The sequence below is a fragment of the Triturus cristatus genome, chromosome 6, assembly GCF_964204655.1.
Source record: "Triturus cristatus chromosome 6, aTriCri1.1, whole genome shotgun sequence".
NCBI lineage: Eukaryota > Metazoa > Chordata > Amphibia > Caudata > Salamandridae > Triturus > Triturus cristatus.
In genome coordinates, this window is record NC_140589.1 from 102,529,047 (window position 1) to 102,552,858 (window position 23,812).

A 23,812-nucleotide genomic window follows, 5' to 3' on the forward strand; every position below is an offset into this window, starting at 1 on the left:
GAAGTGGCTGAAAGCCCCTAGAAACAAGTATAATTATGCATAACAGTTTAGTAAAATGAAATGGTCCTGGCTAGTTTTAAACCTAAAATATTATGTATATAATTTTAGAAGAATTAAAATGTCTTGGCTAACCAGAGACCTAAAACAACCAGGTAGCCATGGGGGTAAAGGGGAGAGGGGGTTGAATAGATTGCGCGTAATAAAGATGTTAAAAAAAAACTAATTATTGAAACCAACCAAAACAAACTTGAGAAAATTAATTGTTACCATGGAGGAAGTCACCAGGCTGGGCTTGTCAGTTTGGTAAATAGAATTCATTTTTTAAAATTCTGATAAACTGGTTCGGCAGGTAGGGGTCGACTGAGCCGGTCTCCACAGGTTTGTTTTTCTTCCCATATAATCCTGTACATACCTGCTTGAGGTGGAGTCTATCGCGACAATGGCGCTGTTCATTACGGGACAGTGTTGATTCTGGCATGGTTGCCAATGGTGCACAACAAACCAGCGTCATGTGGACATCTGCACTGCAGTGTTGCATCCAGTTCTCGTGCATCTCACACACAGTTGTTTCTGGGCACATACATGATTTTCTGATCTGGTGAAATGTGGATTGTGGCTGCTACCCTGGCAGGCCTTGATGTAATGCAGTATTTGACTCGTCTCCTTCTGGACTGCCTATCCTATCACTTTTTAGCCAATACACTTGAAAAGTCTTACAGTATCATGAACATTTGGACTCATTTTTGTAAAAAAGCCCTGAGCTGGGGGATTTCCACTCACTTGGCCTCACTGGGTCCATGACAGTCACTTGTGGGGTGCAGTGAGGGACTGCTCTGGACATTTTGTCAGGGTTGATGTTGGATCCAGTCCAGACTGCAGAGACCTCAACGCCGCCTGACGGACAGCTTTCGGGAGAGCGCTGATGCTGAGAAGAAAGAACTGAAATATCCCCAGAGCTGCCACTGCGGAAGCTTGGGAGGGTCTGCTGGACGCCTTGAAAGGACAGACCATTAGATGCTGGATTTAAGGTCACCTGGGAGATGAAGGTCATGAACTTCAGTATCAATATGCTTCCTCCTGAAATAAAAAATGCTCCCACTCTTATGAGGTTTTGTGAGTCCTTAAAGACTTGGCACTTTAGGAACTAATGGCCGTGGTCCTCTTTCTTACCTTATGACTTGGCGCCAAGACGCCTCAGGGCATTCGATTGCGCTTTATATAAAATCAAGCCTCGTCTTTGTGTGTGATGGCTTTGAAGGGGACACAAAGGTCTGTAGTGTATGCAAGCTTCGAACGACTGCCAGGGGGAGGGACGGAGGAGGTACCAGTGCGAAGGGAGTGATCATAGCCAAGCCTAGAGAGCCCAGTCATTGTCTCCATTCAAGCAGGATCTGATGGGACAGTGAGTCACTCAAGGATCCGAGCTGGAACAACAGATGCTGCTCAGTGCTCTGAAGATTTTCCACTCTTCTAGGTAGAGCTGGGGAGGCGGGACTGTGGGGGGAAGAGGGTTCTGCTTGAACATCAGGTCTTTATACACATTTATTTTGCATCCTATGACGGTGAGGAGGTCTGGTTTTCTACGGGACTTTGCTGGGGAGTAGATCATTCTCATGATACTGGGTTCCTTAAATCAACAGTGACAAAAAGTGGAACTTTAAAAAAAATTATGAATAAAAGGGTCAAGTCACCAAAACATGCTAAATGTTTGGAGTTGCAGAACAGAGGCTGCGGCTGGTTGAAGAGTCCGCGAAACAGGTGCAAGGTTTGTTTTCATGTTCCTAGACGGGGAGCATTGTTGAGCATCTGGATAATGCTTCCTGAAGTGTTTTGAAGGAGGAAGATGGAAGCCAAGGCGTCGGCTTCACAAAGAGATGGGATTGATTTACAGCCAGTGGCAGCTGGTTTTAATGGGCGGAAGGGGTGTTGCCCTACTACCATCCGGGAGAACAGAGAGAATGATGAACACCATTGAGCAGCTTTAAATTAAGCGCTCACTGCTTCCTGCAAATTCCAATAAAAATGCAAATTTTTTTTTTTAAGAAAGGAGTGAGGTCAGAGAGGAGTCCTCCGGCGCATTTGCTGGCCAGGGCGAGGGCTATTGCTCGCCCTCGAGATACACACGAGGAGAGTGATGTCAGGATGATGGGAGTGGCCGGAGGAAGCGGCAATGGTTTACTTTTCAATGGGGCGCTTATGCTGAAGCCCAGGCGTTTTCAGCAGAGCGCCATTGAACTAAATGGTAAGAGGCAGGGCTGGCCTACATGGACAAAGTGAAGTGGGTGGCAACAACAGAAGCACTCCCTTCATGCTGATTGGATGTTGAAAGCTCGGGGAGTGGGCTGCGCAAGAGTTTGTCTACGCAGCTCCGATTTAATTTCCGGGATAATCAGCGCACAGCAGGTGTTCACGTTGGCTGTTCAGGAGGGAAACCAGCACTGGCGCAAAGTATACACTGCAGTCACAGCGGATTGTTGCCCGGCTGGGGTGCGAGCACTTTTATTTTATATTATACAACTACGTGCACCCGTGCTATCTTCGTCAAAGAAATGGCGTGCCTTGACCTATGTTGATTTATGTGTGACATGAATAATCCGGCTAGAATGTGTTCCATTTCACAGATGTCACGATTCATGAAAGGTGGCGAGGCGATTACGTCTTTTCAGACTTGAGTACATTGAAGTTTGTTAAATAAGTTTAAACGCGTCGCCAATTTTGTCAGCTTCATGAGCAGTGGAGTGCACAGGATCACTCAATTGGTGGAGTGGGAAACCTTGATTAAAACTACTGGCTCATTGTCCCACCTTTGTAAATTTTGCACCAGTCCCATTGCGCTTAATTTGTCTGTGTAGTGTGAGAACCGGCAGGTACAATGAACCTAGGAATCGGGAGAGCCCTGCTTGTGAGCCCCTGGAAGTTATGTAACACTCTGGATGAATGGCCGGCATTGTAAACTGCGATACCGGTTGTCAGCACGTGTATCAAAGTCAAAATTCGGCTCTTGAGCCCTCCGCGGCTTAGTCACAGCGCAAAGAAGGCTACAGTACATGTTTTCCTTTTTAAGCATCGAGGGAAAGCAATTTGCCCGAAATTACATGATTATGACTTCTGAGCCAAGGCCACAATTTGAACTTGGTAAATTCAAACGTAGGTAGTACTGCGGGCTGTGGCGCTTATATGATGGGAAGAGAAAGCCTTTGGCAGCGCCCTAATGCTCAATTACTGTCTCAAAAGCAGATTTAGTGAGCTTTCAAAAGTCTAAAAGAAGTCATAGTTGTCTGAGGTTGTGCATGTGTTTACCTCACAATGCACGCACGGTCTGCCTTTCGAAATTGGCGCTTTTATAGAATAGATCCGATTGTAGTAGCTGTTGGACTCCTCTTTCCATTGCAGTCGGTCTCCTACAGATGCCAATGCAATTGTGCACCATGTGCACCATTTGTCAACCAGGAATGCATGGGGTAAACACAATGAAAAGATATCTATAATTATTTTTGCAGTTTTATATAGCGTATATTTGACTCGAAAGTATTGGAGCACTTTACATGAGCAAGTTACAATACACATGGACCATTCACCTACTTAGATGATACTAAATTCTAGTCTAGAACAATGTATCAGAACCTTTCCACTGGACTGGAGCATTACTGTAGCGCTTAAAAGTCACAGAGCCAGTGCAAGGACAGATGTAAAACCAGCTTAGTGCAGACTTGGCGTGGGCGTGCATGTTCATTCTGTTACCCGCCCTGCCTGAGCCTCACTTCACAGGACTTACTTGTTAATTACATTTAATAAAGCGGATTTGCACACCACAGTAACCTAACTGTTGAACATATTTAATGCAGAAGGATATGGGGTATTTTGTTATGTGTTTAACTATTTCAAGTCTACAGATTCACAATTGCTTTATAATCCTTCTTGCTATCTCAATTTTGCCTCAAATGCTCTATTTGCACATTCTTTTTTTCAAAAACGTATTGCGACGTAGCACTCATCCACGACTTTTACGCCCTACCACTTTCAAATGTCACCAGCCGCCACTGTGTTGGTGGGATTCCGACACCTGGGCAACTTCTCTTGAGAAGTTATAAGGCCAAAGGTGTGTCAGGTGCTGAGAACGGAGACAGGCACGTGAGACGGGTAGAGTTAACAAAGTGTAGGGAGGGGAGAGAGGCGCACTTGTTGCATTGCCCTAATGAGTATTGACGTCGCCATTGAGCGGAAATTTACAGTAAAAGCAGGAACTTGCTGGTGATGTTACACAGGGAGGAGCTTGATGGGATGGGAGGTAGATAAGGTGCAAATCAGAGAAAATAAGGGGGTCATGGAGACTTGTCCCAAAAGAAGGGGAAGATGCCGGAGTCAGCAAGGAAGAAGATGGAGGCATGGCGGAAACCAGGTGTTGCCGATAAGTGGCCAATGAAAACCATGTTCTATATTTGGGAGGAAGAGGGAAGGGAGGGAAGACAAACAGATGTCATTCAGAAACAGGTTGCGGCAGCGGATCAAAGCATAGACGGGGTGCAGCGGGAGGTGGCGGAGAACGGACTATCTAGTGTGTGACTGAAGTGTTGAGGAGTAACAGGCAGCTGAAGCTGTGTGGGCGGTAGGGGGCGGGAGGTAAGGGGGATACAATGTGAGCGCTGCACTTGGGGACAGATCAGAGTAGGCGCATGATCATGATGAGAAAAGAAACTCTACAGCCCATTGGGTAAGAGGTGACACTGGATGGCAAATGAAGTTGTCAGATGCTAAATTTAATCGGGATTTGGCTCTCGGGGGTTTTACATTGGTGAGAAAAGAGATCACACCACGGTTCCTGCTTCAGTCAACTGATTTTAAAAAAAAATGCTTTCCCAAGGAAGGCTCTTTCAGTGTAGACGAGAACCCAAGCACTCGCCGTCGCCAGCCGCAGGAGAGCTGAATGAAGGCCAGAATGGGTCGGACGCATAGTGTTATAATATAAATAAGTCCATTCATGCCGAGATGTAAATCAAATGAAGATGGTTTATTGATTAAGATTGTAGATGGTAAGATCAGCATATATGAACCCCACCAGGAACAGCTCCCTTGCTGCTCAGCCCATCCTTCCAACTGACCTCTTCCACCAGGCATCCCCAACATTCCATTACATCACATGCACCAGCATTCTACAACACATCCACACAGAACACATGCACTCTGGCTGAGCAGCAAGGCAGAGAAGCAGGAAAGATGCATGGCAACGAATACAAGATACCACACATCTTCCCTCTTTACAAATCACAACAAGAAATACATGCTGCTCAACAATATCATAAGCAGAACAGCAAAGAGCATGTAAAGGGAAGAATCAATTAAACAATGGAATGAAGTTGTATAACAGATCACAATAAAGGAAGATAAAAGAGTGAAACAATAAATCAATAATGAATCAATAAAGACATAACACATCTCTTCCCCTTTAACGGAAACAACAATAAGAAAATACAGGATGTAAACCCTGGTTACAATGAGTGAATACAAATAATAAAATTGAGAGCTGGAGAGAACACTAAAAACAGAGACTGATAATGCAGCAAAATTCTGACCAACACAGTAAAGTAAACACACAAAGAGATACCAAAGGACAAAACGTCCAGAATACACCAGTACATACCAGTTGGCCAGACCAGTAAGTAAGGGAATAATGAACGAACGCCAACAAATGAAAGATAAAGTGCAGTATCCAACAAGGCAAAAAAATACTTCCAAGAACAGAAACCAAAAAGGACACTGCTGAACACACAGCAAAATTAATAGTGAAAAAATACACACACCTCAAAAGTGCCTAAAATAATCAAGAATGTACCAAACCTTGGAAAAATCCCAAAACTAAGACAAATCCATCAAATACTATAAAGAAGAATAAGATGCACTAAACAAGGAAAAATGCGCACAAGGAAAAATGCGACAAAAGTCACATAGCTACAGAGCTATCGCATCACATACCTCTGCCAGAGGTAAATTCCCAACAAAGAAAACTAGAAATAGGTGACTAATGCATCAAAAATCATTTGAAGAGAAAGCAAAGTCACATAGCAAATGCTATAATCACAAACAAAACACATAGAAAAGGGGAACCCCTAAAGAAAAATTTGCTAGCAAAACAAAGTTTAAAATTCAAATTCATCATGTAAGTAACCTAAGTAATAATTCCACGCAAAGACAAATTGCAAGAGGTGGAAAGTCACATAGCCAGGGCTATAAAAAGCGTACCTCAAAAAGCATCATGAAAACATGCTGTAACATAACGTATCATGGTGACACTGAAAGTCACATAGTCGAATAGACTATAATAAATCACACTTCAAACAGCAAGGAAATCACTTAATAAACACAAAGTACATTAATGTAAATAACATTCATGTGAAAGTAGGTGACATATGAAGTCACATAGTCAAACGACTATCATTAACACTTTAAAGGGAAGAATTCCCAAACAGAACCATGTAGTAGGTGACTAACCCACCAAATATTTAAGCAGAAAATGGAAAGTCACATAATGACTAATCATTATAAAAATAATAAAGTAGAAAGATCAATGAAAATGATAAGTAAAAACACAGTAAGGCATTGTACAATAGAGAAAGGAATTAAACATTAGCAAAACATTTAAAATAAATGATGATTCACTCCGGTGAGCGATTTCTCACCCGAAGTCCAGGACAGCGGCAGGAAGAAGTGGTGAAGGAAACACAAAGTACTGTAAATCGGGACAAACAAGTTCCAATGAAAAGCTTGTGTGAGACGCCAACAAAGTCTCAAAAAGAACTGAAGTTTGCAAAGTCCCAAAATACATTGCTGCCTTTAAAAAAAAAACTTGATAACAAAAGCTCGATAGCTTTAAAGCAAATAAAAGGAAAAGCACAGTACTGCCTTTTGAATTGGTTGTCCGACCAGTGGCACTGAATACACGTCCCCGATGTCAGATTTCATATGAAAAGCTGCTCTTGAGGAAGTTTGACGCTGCTGCTGCACTTGAAAAAACGTGGTTGGCAGTAATTCTCCATCGAGAAGGAAGTATCAAATGGCAGAATCCAATGTAATCCAATTCAACTGCCAGCCACAAGATGGCGGCACGCACAGTGACGCCGTACCGGATGGTTACCGGCATCACAGTGCAGCAAACATTGCCAGGAAAGGAAACGTCATGGAGTCTCGAGGGAGAGGAATGAACAACGCGCGTGAGGCCACTTTCAAAAAGGTAAGGCTCGCGCTGGTGTGAACGGCGGTTGAAGGAAAGTGTGTAATTTAAAGCTTCTAATTAAAAATAATACTGGCAACTTCGGAGGAACTAGAGGTGTAAGAATTAGGAAAAACGTGACCATCAAAATGCGCAAAGTAGTCACAGGAGGTATACCTGACAGTTTAAATTTGAAACACATCCACACTTTCATTAGTGGCAGTAACTTCAGGGACATTTTACCCATGTTGCACATTGAATCAGGAACTGCACAGCAAAATGTTCCAACACACCTCAATGGTCCTGAACGGTAGCGTAAAGGGGTGTCTTCAAAGAACCGGCAGAAACACCTCAACAGACACGCTGGTGTGGTCACGCATACCGGAGACACCGGAGGGCAGTACACCACTCCTAAAGAAGCAGAGAGGCAAGGCAGGCAGGCAGCAAGAAACAAAGGAGCAGGGGAAGTCGTTGCTCTGCATTTGATGGAGAGGCAAACAGTGACCAGCAGGTAGAAGGCAAGCAGGCAGGAGGTTACAGCAAGGCAGAATAATTCTCCATGGATTTTAGGAGAAGCATGTAGGTAAATTACAGCAGGGACTGGCACTTAAAGGATGTGGGCGACCGGTGGAAAGGTCACTGGTGGGGCTCTCAGGGGTGCCAGTAAGCTATAATAAATGTTTCAGAAAAATTTTGAAATGTCCTTTACCTTGTCTTAGAAATCGTTTTTTGTAGTTTCAAGGGATACTTGCAGTTGGCTTGAAATTTCAAAAGGTTCTTGAATTTGCCTTGTAACTTCTTCAGAATTCAAAATTTGTAATCCATCAGGTACATGTAGGTGATCCCAGATCGTCGCCAAATGTTATAATATAAATAAGTCCATTCATGCCGAGATGTAAATCAAATGAAGATGGTTTATTGATTAAGATTGTAGATGGTAAGATCAGCATATATGAACCCCACCAGGAGCAGCTCCCTTGCTGCTCAGCCCATCCTTCCAACTGACACTCATCCACCAGGCATCCCCAACATTCCATTACATCACATGCACCAGCATTCTACAACACATCCACACAGAACACATGCACTCTGGCTGAGCAGCAAGGCAGAGAAGCAGGAAAGATGCATGGCAACGAATACAAGATACCACACATAGGTTTGGGTAGTTCTTAATCTGGACCAGAGGAGGGCGCAAGGGAACGAGATGGCTGACAGAGTTGGCTGGATACGGAGTTTGTCTGCAGTTCTCATCGTGGCCACATGAGGGCACTACAGAACGGCATCGTGCACAGATACAAGGTTTCTTGGAGCTGACGCCCTTGTTCAGGGAAGATCCATCGCCCAGCCCGCACGCATTTCTCTTTTTATTGAGTTTTCAAATGAATTATGCACAAAGTGTTGAGCACAAAAGAAGAAATGTCAGCAGCAAGCAGATCACATACAGACATTTTATCTGACAACAACGCAGACACCATTTCCACTTTAATGACTCCAATTTAAAGATAAGTGTCAGGGGGCACCCCCATCTCTAATGGCGTTCAGTCACTGGCTGATCTCAGGGGGTGAGCCACGCCTGCTCTCGGAGGGGACGTGTATAACAGTGATGTCTCCCGGATTCCCAGAAGCGCCCCCTCCTCCCCGGGGGCGCCCATGCCTGGCTGGGATCCAGCGGGGCCGATAGAGGGGCCCTTCGGTGGTCAGGATTGGTTTCTTTCACGTGTTGTAACAAAGTCATATTCACGTCACAGGCCCTGCTCACAAAGGTGTTTCAACAGCCCCCTCACTCTCCAGAAGAATCGCAGACATGATGCGTTTCCTTGTAAGTTCCACGCCTGAACACGTCAAATATCTCCTAACCAGACTCGCACATAAAAAGTGAAAGGTGTTGTGCTCTGTGGAGCGTTTTTCAATGGGAAGGCGTGCGGCACACCTGCCATGCAATCTGGCGTTTCTTGGCACATGATGTATCGACCTTGCCACATAATTCGGTCCTACACTGCCACATTATTCCAATGGCTCCGAGTGCAGCTCCAGTACATGGAAACCATTCAGCTCACAGTGTGTGCAGTAAGTGAGGCGCACACCCTGCACTTGTTTTATATCTGCACGGAATTGTACAGTTCAGGGCAGATTTGGCTAGAGGATTCAAAAGTTGTGTGCCGCAGCACAAGACAAGGGTACAGGGCTGTCTCTCAGGGTGTGTGCAGTGTGTGCAGTGTGCCGCAGCGCTGGAAGCACAGGGCAGGGTTGTCTCTCATGGTGGATGCAGTGTGCGCAGTGTGCCGCAGCGCGGGAAGCACAGGGCAGGGTACAGGGTTGTCTCTCAGGGTGGATGCAGTGTGCGCAGTGTGCCGCAGCGCGGGAAGCACAGGGAGGGTACAGGGTTGTCTCTCAGGGTGGGTGCAGTGTGCGCAGTGTGCCGCAGCGCTGGAAGCACAGGGCAGGGTACAGGGTTGTCTCTCACGGTGGATGCAGTGTGCGCAGTGTGCCGCAGCGCGGGAAGCACAGGGCAGGGTACAGGGTTGTCTCTCAGGGTGGGTGCAGTGTGCGCAGTGTGCCGCAGCGCGGGAAGCACAGGGCAGGGTACAGGGTTGTCTCAGGGTGGACGCAGTGTGCGCAGTGTGCCGCAGCGCGGGAAGCACAGGGAGGGTACAGGGTTGTCTCTCAGGGTGGGTGCAGTGTGCGCAGTGTGCCGCAGCGCTGGAAGCACAGGGCAGGGTACAGGGTTGTCTCTCAGGGTGGGTGCAGTGTGCGCAGTGTGCCGCAGCGCAGGAAGCACAGGGAGGGTACAGGGTTGTCTCTCAGGGTGGGTGCAGTGTGCGCAGTGTGCCGCAGCGCTGGAAGCACAGGGCAGGGTACAGGGTTGTCTCTCAGGGTGGGTGCAGTGTGCGCAGTGTGCCGCAGCGCAGGAAGCACAGGGCAGGATACAGGGTTGTCTCTCACAGTGTGTGCAGTGTGCCACAGCGCTGGAAGCACAGGGAGGGTACAGGGTTGTCTCTCACGGTGGGTGCAGTGTGCGCAGTGTGCCGCAGCACAGGAAGCACAGGGAGGGTACAGGGTTGTCTCTCACAGTGTGTGCAGTGTGCCGCAGCGCTGGAAGCACAGGGCAGGGTACAGGGTTGTCTCTCAGGGTGGGTGCAGTGTGCGCAGTGTGCCACAGCGCTGGAAGCACAGGGAGGGTACAGGGTTGTCTCTCACGGTGGATGCAGTGTGCGCAGTGTGCCGCAGCGCGGGAAGCACAGGGCAGGGTACAGGGTTGTCTCTCAGGGTGGATGCAGTGTGCGCAGTGTGCCGCAGCGCGGGAAGCACAGGGAGGGTACAGGGTTGTCTCTCAGGGTGGGTGCAGTGTGCGCAGTGTGCCGCAGCGCTGGAAGCACAGGGCAGGGTACAGGGTTGTCTCTCACGGTGGATGCAGTGTGCGCAGTGTGCCGCAGCGCGGGAAGCACAGGGCAGGGTACAGGGTTGTCTCTCAGGGTGGGTGCAGTGTGCGCAGTGTGCCGCAGCGCGGGAAGCACAGGGCAGGGTACAGGGTTGTCTCAGGGTGGACGCAGTGTGCGCAGTGTGCCGCAGCGCGGGAAGCACAGGGAGGGTACAGGGTTGTCTCTCAGGGTGGGTGCAGTGTGCGCAGTGTGCCGCAGCGCTGGAAGCACAGGGCAGGGTACAGGGTTGTCTCTCAGGGTGGGTGCAGTGTGTGCAGTGTGCCGCAGCGCAGGAAGCACAGGGAGGGTACAGGGTTGTCTCTCAGGGTGGGTGCAGTGTGCGCAGTGTGCCGCAGCGCTGGAAGCACAGGGCAGGGTACAGGGTTGTCTCTCAGGGTGGGTGCAGTGTGCGCAGTGTGCCGCAGCGCAGGAAGCACAGGGCAGGATACAGGGTTGTCTCTCACAGTGTGTGCAGTGTGCCACAGCGCTGGAAGCACAGGGAGGGTACAGGGTTGTCTCTCACGGTGGGTGCAGTGTGCGCAGTGTGCCGCAGCACAGGAAGCACAGGGAGGGTACAGGGTTGTCTCTCACAGTGTGTGCAGTGTGCCGCAGCGCTGGAAGCACAGGGCAGGGTACAGGGTTGTCTCTCAGGGTGGGTGCAGTGTGCGCAGTGTGCCACAGCGCTGGAAGCACAGGGAGGGTACAGGGTTGTCTCTCACGGTGGATGCAGTGTGCGCAGTGTGCCGCAGCGCGGGAAGCACAGGGCAGGGTACAGGGTTGTCTCTCAGGGTGGGTGCAGTGTGCGCAGTGTGCCACAGCGCGGGAAGCACAGGGAGGGTACAGGGTTGTCTCTCACGGTGGATGCAGTGTGCGCAGTGTGCCACAGCGCTGGAAGCACAGGGCAGGGTACAGGGTTGTCTCTCAGGGTGGGTGCAGTGTGCGCAGTGTGCCGCAGCGCAGGAAGCACAGGGCAGGATACAGGGTTGTCTCTCACAGTGTGTGCAGTGTGCCACAGCGCTGGAAGCACAGGGAGGGTACAGGGTTGTCTCTCACGGTGGGTGCAGTGTGCGCAGTGTGCCGCAGCGCAGGAAGCACAGGGAGGGTACAGGGTTGTCTCTCACAGTGTGTGCAGTGTGCCGCAGCGCTGGAAGCACAGGGCAGGGTACAGGGTTGTCTCTCAGGGTGGGTGCAGTGTGCGCAGTGTGCCACAGCGCTGGAAGCACAGGGAGGGTACAGGGTTGTCTCTCACGGTGGATGCAGTGTGCGCAGTGTGCCGCAGCGCGGGAAGCACAGGGCAGGGTACAGGGTTGTCTCTCAGGGTGGGTGCAGTGTGCGCAGTGTGCCACAGCGCTGGAAGCACAGGGAGGGTACAGGGTTGTCTCTCACAGTGGATGCAGTGTGCGCAGTGTGCCGCAGCGCGGGAAGCACAGGGCAGGGTACAGGGTTGTCTCTCAGGGTGGGTGCAGTGTGCGCAGTGTGCCACAGCGCGGGAAGCACAGGGAGGGTACAGGGTTGTCTCTCACGGTGGATGCAGTGTGTGCAGTGTGCCACAGCGCGGGAAGCACAGGGAGGGTACATGTTTGTCTCTCAGGGTGGATGCAGTGTGTGCAGTGTGCCACAGCGCGGGAAGCACAGGGAGGGTACAGGGTTGTCGCTCAGGGTGGGTGCAGTGTGCGCAGTGTGTCGCAGCACTGGAAGCACAGGGAGAATACAGGGTTGTCTCTCGCGGTGGGTGCAGTGTGCGCAGTGTGTCGCAGCACTGGAAGCACAGGGAGAATACAGGGTTGTCTCTCGCGGTGGGTGCAGTGTGTGCAGTGTGCTGCAGCGCAGGAAGCACAGGGAGGGTACATGTTTTTCTTTCAGGGTGGGTGCAGCGTGGGAGTGTCAGGGGGTAAGATGCACTGTGTTTTGTAAGTGGGGTGTGTAAGAATTGTGAATCGGGATGGGGGTTTTACCAAGTGGTGCGTGTAAAGGGGAGGAATTTGCTTAAGATTTTTGAGGCCGTCTGGCTAATTCTGCCTAGTGGCCAATTCTAATGAGTGCTGCCTGACCTTGTCATGGAGGCAGAGGTCATTCATGCTGTAGTGCTGAAGAGGAGCATTGATCATCTGCATGAGGCCATTAGCACTGCTCCTGCCTGCTGGTCACTGTTGCTAATATTGATTGATTATCAATCTTGGTGATCAGGACTGATGACATTTTTACTTTGCGAGAGGCCGCAGTGTTGGATTTATTGGCCAATAGACGTCAGCAAACAAAAAAGTTTCTAATTGGCTGTTTGGGTCCCATTAGAAAATACGCTTCAGGGGGAACCCGTTCTCTGATGCAGTTTAGTCCCTGGCTGGTCTCTTGGCGCAGTCCACACCTGGCCTTGGAGGGGACCTGTGGAACAGAGGTTTGAGGGCCACCTCACTTTGTCTACAGGCGATCATGTCGCCGTTTTAAGAGATGGGGTGGTGGTCTCGATGCCGCAGTGGAAGTGAGCGGAGAAGGCAAAAGAGGGCATGTGAAGGGAGGAGGGTGGTGGGTCTGTATCACGAGGCGGTGGTGGGTCACAGTAAGGTGGCCGGCACTGGATGTGTCTGGGGAGGAGTGGTCTGCGTGGATAGTGGAGCCCAGGAATGTGGCCAGAGGGATGGCGAGTGGGTGTAATGTATGCTACTGTAGGTCTGTGCTGCGCTTGGAAGGACAAGGAACTGTACGGCGAGGCCACAAGTGGCAATCCTAAGGAGGCAATAAGGAGCGTGCGGAAGCAGGAAACATGATGGTGGGTACTGGTGTGACGAGAGGAGGCGGTCACTAAAGAGAGGGAATCCTCTCTGAAGACATAAATGGTGAGCCAGAGTCAATAAAACTGTGGATCTGCATGGACTGGGGATAGTGACTGCTGCGTCTGGAGAGGGGGAAAGAGGGTCTGTGCAGAGGGGGAAAGAGGGTCTGTGTGGAGAAGGTGATAAGTGGGCCATGGAGGAGAGGGGTATAACTGGGTCTGTGAGCAGAGGGGACAAGGGGTCAAGTGGATGTCTGTGAGAAGCGGGCGGTAAGTGGGTCAGTGGGTATGGGTGGTAAGTGGGTCTGTGTGGAAATATTATACATGGGTCTATGTGATAGCCCTACACACATTCTTGGCTCGATCCTGGACCTTATTATAGCTAAACCCACTGCTATTCAATTGGTATTGATAGCCCAGTGTGATTGGTCTGATCATCATTATATCTCCTTCCACATCATCGAATCCTGGTCCAAGAAAAGATCACAAGACGAGAATCCCAGGCTTTGGAAACGATCCCTCCGAAGCTCAAACATGAAGGACCTGATCTGCCTCCTACTGACATGTCCGAGGTACAGGACCTCACGGAACATTACAACAGCTCTTTACTGAGTATTTTAGACTCTGTTGTCCCCTTACAACTTAAAAGAAAGTCCTCTAAAGACTCCAAACCTCGGTTCAACGAGAGCTTGAATTCAGAGAGACGCAATCTGAGACTGGCCGAACGACCCTGGAGAGGAGCCCCGTCCCCGGAACACCTCCGGCTCCTGAGATCTAGAAGAAGCTCCTACAGCAAACATATCGGGAGGGCGAAACCGAACTTCTTCGGAAGCCAACTAGATGATGCCAGAAACAGACCAAAAAAACTTTTTGAACTGATCAAACTCCAATCCAACTATCTTCCCACCCTTCCGCCATCTCAGGCGCCTACACTGCCAACCTGTGAAGGGTTTGCCTCTTTCTTCCTAGGAAAGACTATTAAGATTGAAAACGAGCTACGAGCTCTACAGCGCAGACAGACAACCTTCCTATAACGGACTAATCCGATTTCCCCACCTCCACCTCATCCTCTGCTTAATAAATAAATAAATGGGTCTCTGTAGAGAAGGGAATAAGTAGGTCTGTGAAGGGGACAGTGGGTCTTTGGGAAGAGAGGGGTTAGTGGCTCTGTGAGGACGGGGTGACTAAGTGGGTCTGTGAGAACAGAGTGATGAGGGGAACATGTAGATCTGTGACGAGACAGAGGTAATTGGTCTTTGTGGAGAAGGGGATACGTGGGTCTGTGCAGTAGAATGAACAGTGGATTCTAGTAAAGAGGGGATAAGCGGGTCGTTCTATACAGAGTAAAATGTGTGCCCGTCGCAAATGTGGCGACTACGCGCCATTAAATATACAACCCCTTCATAAAACACACATGTACGTTCTCAGTAAACCAATTTAGTATTAAATGCAGTGTGTAGATCGACTCTCAGCCACTCGCAGTTGCAAAAGTTGTGACTGAATAGATGGCCCAGTCTCTGAAGCGGCCTTGTAGGAAACACACACGCCACGAGGCGTGGGGGAGGTCAGCATCCCCGACGTCGCCACGCTACACGCCTTCGATCCCACCACACTGTGCGCCGCCACGTGGCACTCACCAGAAAGCACATGAAGTCGAGGGCCAGCACGGTAGGCACCCCTCCGAAGGGCAGGCCCTGCAGCACGGTGCTGCGGATGCGGGCGCTGTAGCAGTAGTCCTTGGTGGTGGCATTGCCAAAGCCGCTGTTCACACCGGAGGCGCCCGCGCCCCCCAGGGTAACCAGCAGGACGGGCATCGTTCTCAGTTCATTTTACCTGGCACGAGACACAAGAAAGATGCAGGTAAGTTGAGGGCATTTACTGAATTTATGTAGCACTTTTTTTCAAAACATATTTTGGTGAAACACTGATTTGGCTGGTTGCAATACCATTAAAATATTCTCCATGCGCCTTCAATCAATCAGAAAACTTAATTCGATTAAGAGACTTAGGGGAAAATGTATCAAATTTTCTATTTGCGATTCTCAAATAGTGATTTTTTGAGAATCGCCATTTGGGAATCACAAACGAGATGTAAGTAAAAATATGCAAATTATTAGCGATTCCTTGGCATTCCTTAATTACGATTAGCAAATTGCGAATCGCAATTAACGAATACCTTCCCATTCATTCCTATGGGCCAGGAGGCCCATAGGAATGAATAGGAAGACATTCTCAATTATCGATTCACAATTAGAGAATCGCAAATTGAGAATAATTTCAAGGGTGCAAGGGTGTCATAAGGACAGCCTGATGCACCCCTGAAATGAGCATGTGTGTGCATGTGGCGCACATACATGCCCTAAGGGCATGTATGTGCGCCACATGGCACTTGGAAAAATGCCAAAAAGTGCATCTTTCAAAGAAATCGCAAATTACCACCAACTTGAAGTTGGTGGTAATTTGCGATTTCTTAAGGAGAGATCGCACAACTTGGGTGCTTGTTACCTCGCATTTAAGGAATCGCAATTTGCAATTCCTTAAATACAATCGCAAAATAGAGAATCGCAAATTTGATACATCCCAAAAGGCCTATTCCCGTTCGCAAACGGGCCGATTCTCAGAATCGGCCCGTTTACGAACGGGAAAAGGGCTTGATACATATGCCCCCTAATCATAAAAGCACAGGTTACATTACTGCAATACATGAATAAAAAAACATTCAGATATAAAAAGTTAAAAGGAGATAGATTAACGGGCAACATAAAGTACTTTATAGAAGGCTAGAGACAGCAAAACATGTTTTTTGATCCTTAAGAGTCTGTAAAAAAAAAAAAAGCACAGGTCTGCATAACTGAAGATTGTGCAATTTTAGAATAGGTAATAAAAACAGGCTAGTATACTGTCCATAAAATGTGCAAAAAAACGTAAAGTGTATTAAAGTTTGCTGTGAAACTTGGACACAAGGGCAGGGTGTGTGGCTACCACTCCCACAACAGCCCTGTGAAGCACAGAAAAATGAAAACAGAATCTGTTCTAAATCTCAGCAATAAACATCTCTCCCACTGGCGAGGGGTATACAGCAAATAGGGGTCTGAGCCGTTCGATGTTCCTTTTCAAATCGCAATGGGCTAACACCTAATGCTGCACTTGGACAGATGACTTTAAAACAGACTGGGAACCAGCACAGAAATTGTATGCTCTCCTTTTGTGACGTGTTTGATTGTACAATGCCTTACTGACATTCACCCAAGAAAAGGGACCGCATATAGATAACCAGTAGATGAAAGTGGTTTAAGTATCATTGGTGAATGTTGAAAAAGATTCACCATACCGCCTCTGCCCTGAAGAAGACCTTTGGGACGCAACGCGTTTGGTATGGTCGTTTTTAAGAAGTATTTTGAATAAAGAGACTTGGAACAAGACCTGTTGAATGAATCTAATTTTTTGCACAAAGCATTATGTACTATTTACTTTATTAATTGGAGTGCTGGATCATGTTGTTGATGTAATATTTGTGGGATATTGTATCCTAGGAGGTTTAGGGGTATTGAGCCTCAGATCCCTTGCTCCCTAAGAGTTCTAATTACTTATGACCCAACATAGTGATAAGTGCAGTCAAAATTGCCCCATACCCGTTTGCATCTATGCCCAAGGTAGTCTGTGAAAGTAGTACTACTTATTGGTTGCCTTGGAGGTTTCCCTGAGGTCTCTTGGCGACGCCTAACATTCGTAAATGCCTGCTTAAGCCAAGATTTATCAGACTTCATGACGATCAGGGTTTGTAAAAAGATCAGACCTGCTCAATTGACAGAAATGATTCTTAACACAAGATCGCCATGGTTTGCTCAACTCTCAATCACATCTAAGGCAATCTCTAATCACTTGCTGATTAAACGAGGCAAGAGGATTACTCCATATTGATGGCCATAGTAATAGTGGTGTATGCTTAATAAGGACTTCAATATAAGTGGGACCCAGTCCTCGTGGCAGACAAACTGGGGGAAGCTAGAGACTTGTGATAGAAGTCTTCTGCAGAGACGGCTTTCTTCAATCTGGACACCATCAATGTTGGCATAACCCCAAACACCTGCAACACATGTGGCCACTGGAATGCACTGCCTTTTATAAATACCTAAAAAGACAGCCACCGGTTCACCTCCTATCATAGGAGGCACATTAAAAAGCGCACCAATTGATTGGATGAATTTCAACCACCTGGCAGGAATATTGGAATGCCATTGACCAGATGTCTAAATCTAATTCCCAGGTATGGAAATCTTACCACCGTGGATTACATATTGGAGTCAACATATATGGGGTTCAGTCTAAACTTCTTTGAGCCACAAACCATTAGGTGTGATTTAGCATAGTTTATATGTCCATGTCCTTCATAAATCCTGAGAAACCTTGGAGTAAATGTGACAAACTCTCTGGCATGTGATACACCAAACAATCAATCAGTCATTTGTTAAGCGCACTACATACCCAGGAGGGTCTCAAGGCGCTGGGGGGAGGGGGGCCGCTACTGATCGAACAGCCAGGTCTTGAGCATCCTCCTGAAGGTCAGCAGGTCTTGGGTCTGTCGTAGGCTCAGTGGGAGGGTGTTCCATGTCTTGGCGGTGAGGTGGGAGAAGGATCTCCCGCCGGTGGTTGTTCTTCGGATGCGCAGGATGGTGGCTAGTGAGAGGTCGGCGTAGCGTAGCTGGCAGTTGGGAATGCAGAAGGAGAGCCGTCTGTTGAGATAGGCTGGGCCGGTCTGGTGGAGTGCCTTGTGTGCGAGGATGAGGAGCTTGAAGGATAACCTCTTGCTGACGGGGAGCCAGTGCAGGTCCCTCAGGTGGGGGGTGACGTGGCCGTGGCATGGTACATCAAGGATCAGTCGTGCCGAGGTGTTTTGGATGCGTTGTAGTCGTTTGATGAGCTTGGTCGGGGCTCCCGCGTAGAGCGTTTCCGTAGTCGAGTCTGCTGCTGACGAGGGCCTGGGTGACTATCTTTCTTGTGTCTGTCGGGATCCATCTGTAGATCTTGCGGAGCATGCGGAGGGTGTTGAAGCAGGAGGAGGAGACGGCGTTGACCTGCTTGGTCATTGAGAGTGTTGAGTCGAGGATGATTCCCAGGTTGCGTGCGTGGTCGGTGGGTGTCGGGGCTGCTCCCAGTGCCGTCGGCCACCAGGAGTCCCAGGCTGAAGGGTTGGTGCCGAGGATGAGGACCTCCGTCTTGTCCGAGTTCAGCTTCAGACGGCTGGTCTTCATCCAGTCAGCGACGGCCTTCATTCCTTCGTGGAGGTTGGCTTTGGCGGTGATGGGGTCAGATGGGGTCCGATCAGTTGAGTGTCGTCGGCGTAGGTGATGATGTTGAGGTCGTGCTGTCGGGCGACGTGTGCGAGCGGGGCCATGCTGAGGGAGGATCCTTGGGGCACGCCGCAGATGATCTCGGAGGCTTTGGACCGGAACAGGGGGGGGGGGGGGGGGAAGGAGGCGGACGCTCCGGGTTCTGCCGGAGTACTTCATCATCGGCATATAACAGCGCCGGCACCTATAAGTCACCGGACATCCGTACATCTTGTCTGCAGGAAGTCAAATATTGGCAGGTCATTGGTATAGAGAATAAATAAAATTGGGGCTACACCCTTAATGGACCCTACCCAGGTTAAATAGTTCTGGGCATTTCCCATTTGGTCCAAATAAGACGCCAGCAGATAGAATTTGATGAAAGGTAGCCAAAACATTAATCTTGCCTTTCACAGTAAGTTTTGACCACAACTTTAAATCTATTCAGTTGGTCTAATGCGCTGGACAGGTCCATAAATCCCAGGTACAGATCGTGGTGTAAAGCCACGACATGTTTACCAATAATCAATTCAAGGTCCCAACACTGCTCCACTGTCCCTAGGCACCTCCCTGAACCCACATTGACAAAAACAAAATACATACACATCGTTGGCCCAATCCCTGATCCCGCTAAAAGACACTCTTGCCAGCACCCTGGCAGTAGAATCCTTGAGAGCGATTGGTCGATAGCATCTCGGGTTGGATCGAATGATCTTCTTAAAAACGGGTACAATTACGGAGGAAGACCATGAAGCTGGTAGGGGTGCACTGTTCCACTGGTTGAAAATATTGGTTCATAACGGTGCCCAGATGCTCACATTGCACTTTAATATATCATTAGGTACCCCATCTGGTCCTGGGCTTTATGAGGAGGGCATTGCCTAACGGCGGTCACAGACTCATCTAGATCACACCGCAGGCTAGTTCTTGAGCCTCCATCAGCCTCCTGGATACAGAGCCCCACTGCTACCTAGGCGGTATACACTAGAACAACGTGTAACCCAATTGTCAGCTGTTGTATGGGTACCGAGTGGCGCTGTATTTCCACTGCCGGAGACTTTTACCCAAAATGATTTGTGGTCTTTCTTTTCACTATCTTCCAGAGTTATCTTGAGGGTTCCTTTTCTAGCTTCCTTTTCTCTTCATTAGGGTGTGTTTCTAGTGCATCCTACATCTCCTTATGAGCCCAATATTTCTCGGTTCAATACCCAAGGCTATCCTCAAGTTCCGATTTACCAAGGAGCAGGCTGAGTCCAACCATTTAGGATTCTGGGGGTCAGAGCTGGAAACCGGTTTCAAGAGCGATTCCCTCGCCTTCCTATGAAACTCAATAAAATACTCTATTTTGGTTCCACTGTCTCCCTGGCGTATAAGACAAATAACAAAGGCCCAATAATTGTCCTTGATTAACACTTCCAAAAAAAGTTCTTGATTTGGTAATTTCCATACCAGATATAAGTTGTTGGTTTCGAGACACAATAAGATGATGAGGCCGGGAATGGGTGCCTGGTGCGCAATAGCGAGGTCGAGAGATAGTATAAAAGAATTAAGATCTCCTATACACAAGATGATCGTTTCACAGCGCGTTGCAAAGTTAATCAGGAATCTGGAAATAAAAAGATAATCTATGACAGAGAAACACCCACTTATCCAAAGGAAGTGGCCCACCGGAACCATCATCAGACTGTAGGTTTGTGTGCAGCATATGAGGTTTCTCTCAAAAACCAGAAGCCTATTTCAGTACCCCTCTGCTGTGAACATGGTTGAGTATTACATAACACATTGTCCGTGTTGTCATCCTGGGAATAAGTGCTAACAGAATCAGTACCGCATCAAAATCCGCTCATAGCGGTATGCTTTATCACAAAACATCCATCACCCGCCTAGACACTTCTTTACAGAGTCTATGACCTCGAATAGGTATTTCTAGTAAACAATATTTGAATAGAATCAAATTCATTATTATAAAAATTAAGCAGCATTTAATAATATTTCTGCATTTAAGAACCATAACCTGAAGTATGCGACAAAGACAGAAATAACCGCACAATTCAGAGATAATCTCACTTAATTGACAGTCATCCATTTTCTCTCCCTGAACAGGATGGTTGCGCAGCAATAGAAAACAAGCATTGGCATAGCCAATATTTCTCGCCTTCGGGACCTTATAAGTGTTTAGTTATCCATCACAATATCCTTGGTGCAACAACATCAAGTTTTGCATGGCTAAACACTTATAAGGTCCCAAAGGCGAGTCCTATTGGCTATGCCAATGCTTGTTTTGAAGTCGCAGCTAGTAATTTTTGAAAAGTGGTGGGCCGTAATACTTATCCAGAATTGTAGCGAGTAAAGAGCCTGACATCTTGAGCAGTGGCGGGGCTCTTCATGCTACATCTACCCTTCGCTCAGTGTGGGGGAATGAGTTACTCAAAGGAGTGAGTGATCCTGCCATGTACAAGGTACCAAGTGAGCATTTCCATCGTGTCTGACGGCCTGGCTCCTTTTTGCTGACACAATGGCATCTTCCTTTCACCTTGTCCTATTCTTCACGCTTGCTTACTCATTCAGTATCTGTTGCTTACTGTGATGTTTTCTAAAATATATTATTTTAGCTGTGATGCCTTCAATTATTTTTCACTCGCACACAATTCAGAGTGTCCACGCCCTCTAGCGGCTGACGAAGAAAATGAACTGCTGATCTGAGCTCTTTCATAGTTGGCTTAATTAATTCTCTTTTGTGGTTGAATTGAGGATATGAATGCATTATGGTAAGTGTTAAGGTGTTTTTTAATGGGAGGAAAAGAAAGAATAAGGTGTGTATAACTAGAACTGAACCGTAATTATTGTTCAACTATGCAAGTATAAAGCAAGAGGTAAAGAGTATACTTATTTCAAATCACCGCATTGTGAGCACTGCGTATATTAATTACAGCGGAATCTTACTTGTGGTTCAAAGGAAAAACTGAAAAATAGGTGAAACTGGTCTTTGTGCATTTAGTTTAAAGGAAGCCCAATTCTTAAATAATATACTGCAAAGGAACGTGAAAAACTGCACTTGACAGTTTGAAATTTCTATTGCACGGAAAACTTAAAATGTTCTAGTTTGTTCCTTTGAAACGCCACATTTTGTTACAAAAATAGTAGAATGTGCATCTTTAAGAAGCATATGACGTCGCAAAGGAATGGCGCGTTATTTTAATCACCGACCTTCTTTAAAGTACATTTAAACAAATCGGTACGTGCAAATAATAATAAAAAATATCTTTCCTTGAGTTCTATGCAATATGTAGAAATGTGTGACCCATTGATGATCCCAGCTGTACTTGATTCGACTACAAAAGATAAAATGTGGTAAAACGGGAGCTAGTCGATAAGCCCGAATTTAAGTGGCCCTGGAGACCTCTGCATTAGCGTTTTGTGGGTGATATCTAAATTAGAGGGCAGTCAGGTATGTGTACGCAAGGGTGGTCATTAGAGCAGCATGACAGCGGAGACTGCTGCAGGGGGAATGTGCGTCGGATAAAAATGAGCTTGAATGACCGGCAACTCTACCAAGCACTGACTAATTGTTTAAATTCAAGCACACGAGTGGTGTGCGCGCGCGCCACAGCGAGCGATCTGTTTTCAATTATCACACCCGCGTCTGGGCACGATAATTCAAAACAGATGTCACCCGTGTGGGTAACCGCAGCAATAGGCCGTGGGCAGAGCAAAGGCAGGACATGCACCCGCCTTTGCCCAATTGCGTGCTGTCTTTCTTAGAAAGACGCACGCAAAGGCCAATAGCCTCTGACCAAAAACAAACCACACGCACGAGCATGTGGTCAGATTTTGAAGCCCCCTTGCAAGACGTCTCGCAGAGCAGCGCATGCGTGCTGGCTTAGGCGAGACCTAACAACTGTAGCTATTACACGTGATAGTCGATGTTTCCCATGTCTCTTGTAACAACACTATATCCAGGGCCTATGGAATTGTGTGATTGTGCGGCCACTGCAATTTTTGCATAATTGTAGGTTAATCCATCATCTGCCGCATAGTCTGCAATTTTTAACAAAAAAAATTGTTTCTAGCTCAAACAGTTCAAAAGTTAGTTAAAATGCAGTGACGTGTTGCTGCGCAGTGGAACCCGTTTGCAAAGGTTGACTGGTCACCTTTCTGTAACTTATTGCTCTATTTGGGTGTCAAACTGTTACTAATGAGGTACAACTAAAGCCCGGAGTCTTAGAAATGACAAAATAATGAAGTAATGAAACTAAAGGAGCCGGGCAATTTGCCTTTTCTTAACGCATAATATACTCAACCCTGATGCATAATGTGACGCTCCGTTGACACATAATTCCAGTGACTATATCATAGCTTTCCGTGAAGGATGACCACATTCTATACTGCACCCTAGCTGCATACCCAGCAGTGTCCCAGCTTACAGTCCTAATGGTCAACGTGTGAGCTTCTGTATGTGTGTTTCTCCTGCGCCCTCTTTTAACGGTGGAACATTGGCTAAGGTAAGAACATGCGTCTGGCCTAAGGTTTATTGTGGGATGTTTGGGGTTCAAGGTGAGGGTACCCACTATTTTCAGAGGGTGGACGCCGCCTACCCTGATGCAAACCTGGCCGCTTTCAGCAGAGTTTAACCACAAAAGAGCTGCTCCTAAAGTGATAACCACTACAAGGTATGAGTTATATTGTGAGTGGGGGCATCTCACAAAAAGTGACGGACTGCTCTCACACACCACCTGGTGTCATGCTTCATCGTTGACCAGTCCTCGCCCTCTAAAACCTTGGTTTGATAGAGGGCGGGCATACACCTGACGACAGGGATGAACTTCTGCACTAAGTGGGGGCCCGTGTATGAGTGAGTGAGGTAAAAAATCATTATAGTTAACTATAATGATTTTTAATCTCACTCACCGTCACTGATCCCTGTCGTCAGGTGTATGCCCGCCCTCTATCAAACCAAGGTTTTAGAGGGCGAGGACTGGTCAACGATGAAGCATGACACCAGGTGGTGTGTGAGAGCAGTCCGTTACTTTTTGTGAGATGTCCCCACTCACAATATAACTCAAACCTTGTAGTGGTTATCACTTTAGGA

General features: G+C 47.7%; 1 protein-coding gene across 6 annotated transcripts in view; it reads right to left on the reverse strand.

Annotated features, from left to right (window-relative positions):
• Positions 1–23,812, reverse strand: part of TMEM63B (transmembrane protein 63B) — a 417,772-nt gene that overhangs the window by 190,852 nt on the left and 203,108 nt on the right. For all 6 annotated transcript variants that reach the window (XM_085610287.1, XM_085610286.1, XM_085610283.1 and 3 more), the window contains exon 2: positions 15,031–15,226. In XM_085610287.1, coding sequence (XP_085466413.1) covers positions 15,031–15,207 — 177 coding nt within the window. In that variant the 5' untranslated portion in view covers positions 15,208–15,226. The remainder of the gene's footprint in view (positions 1–15,030; positions 15,227–23,812) is intronic.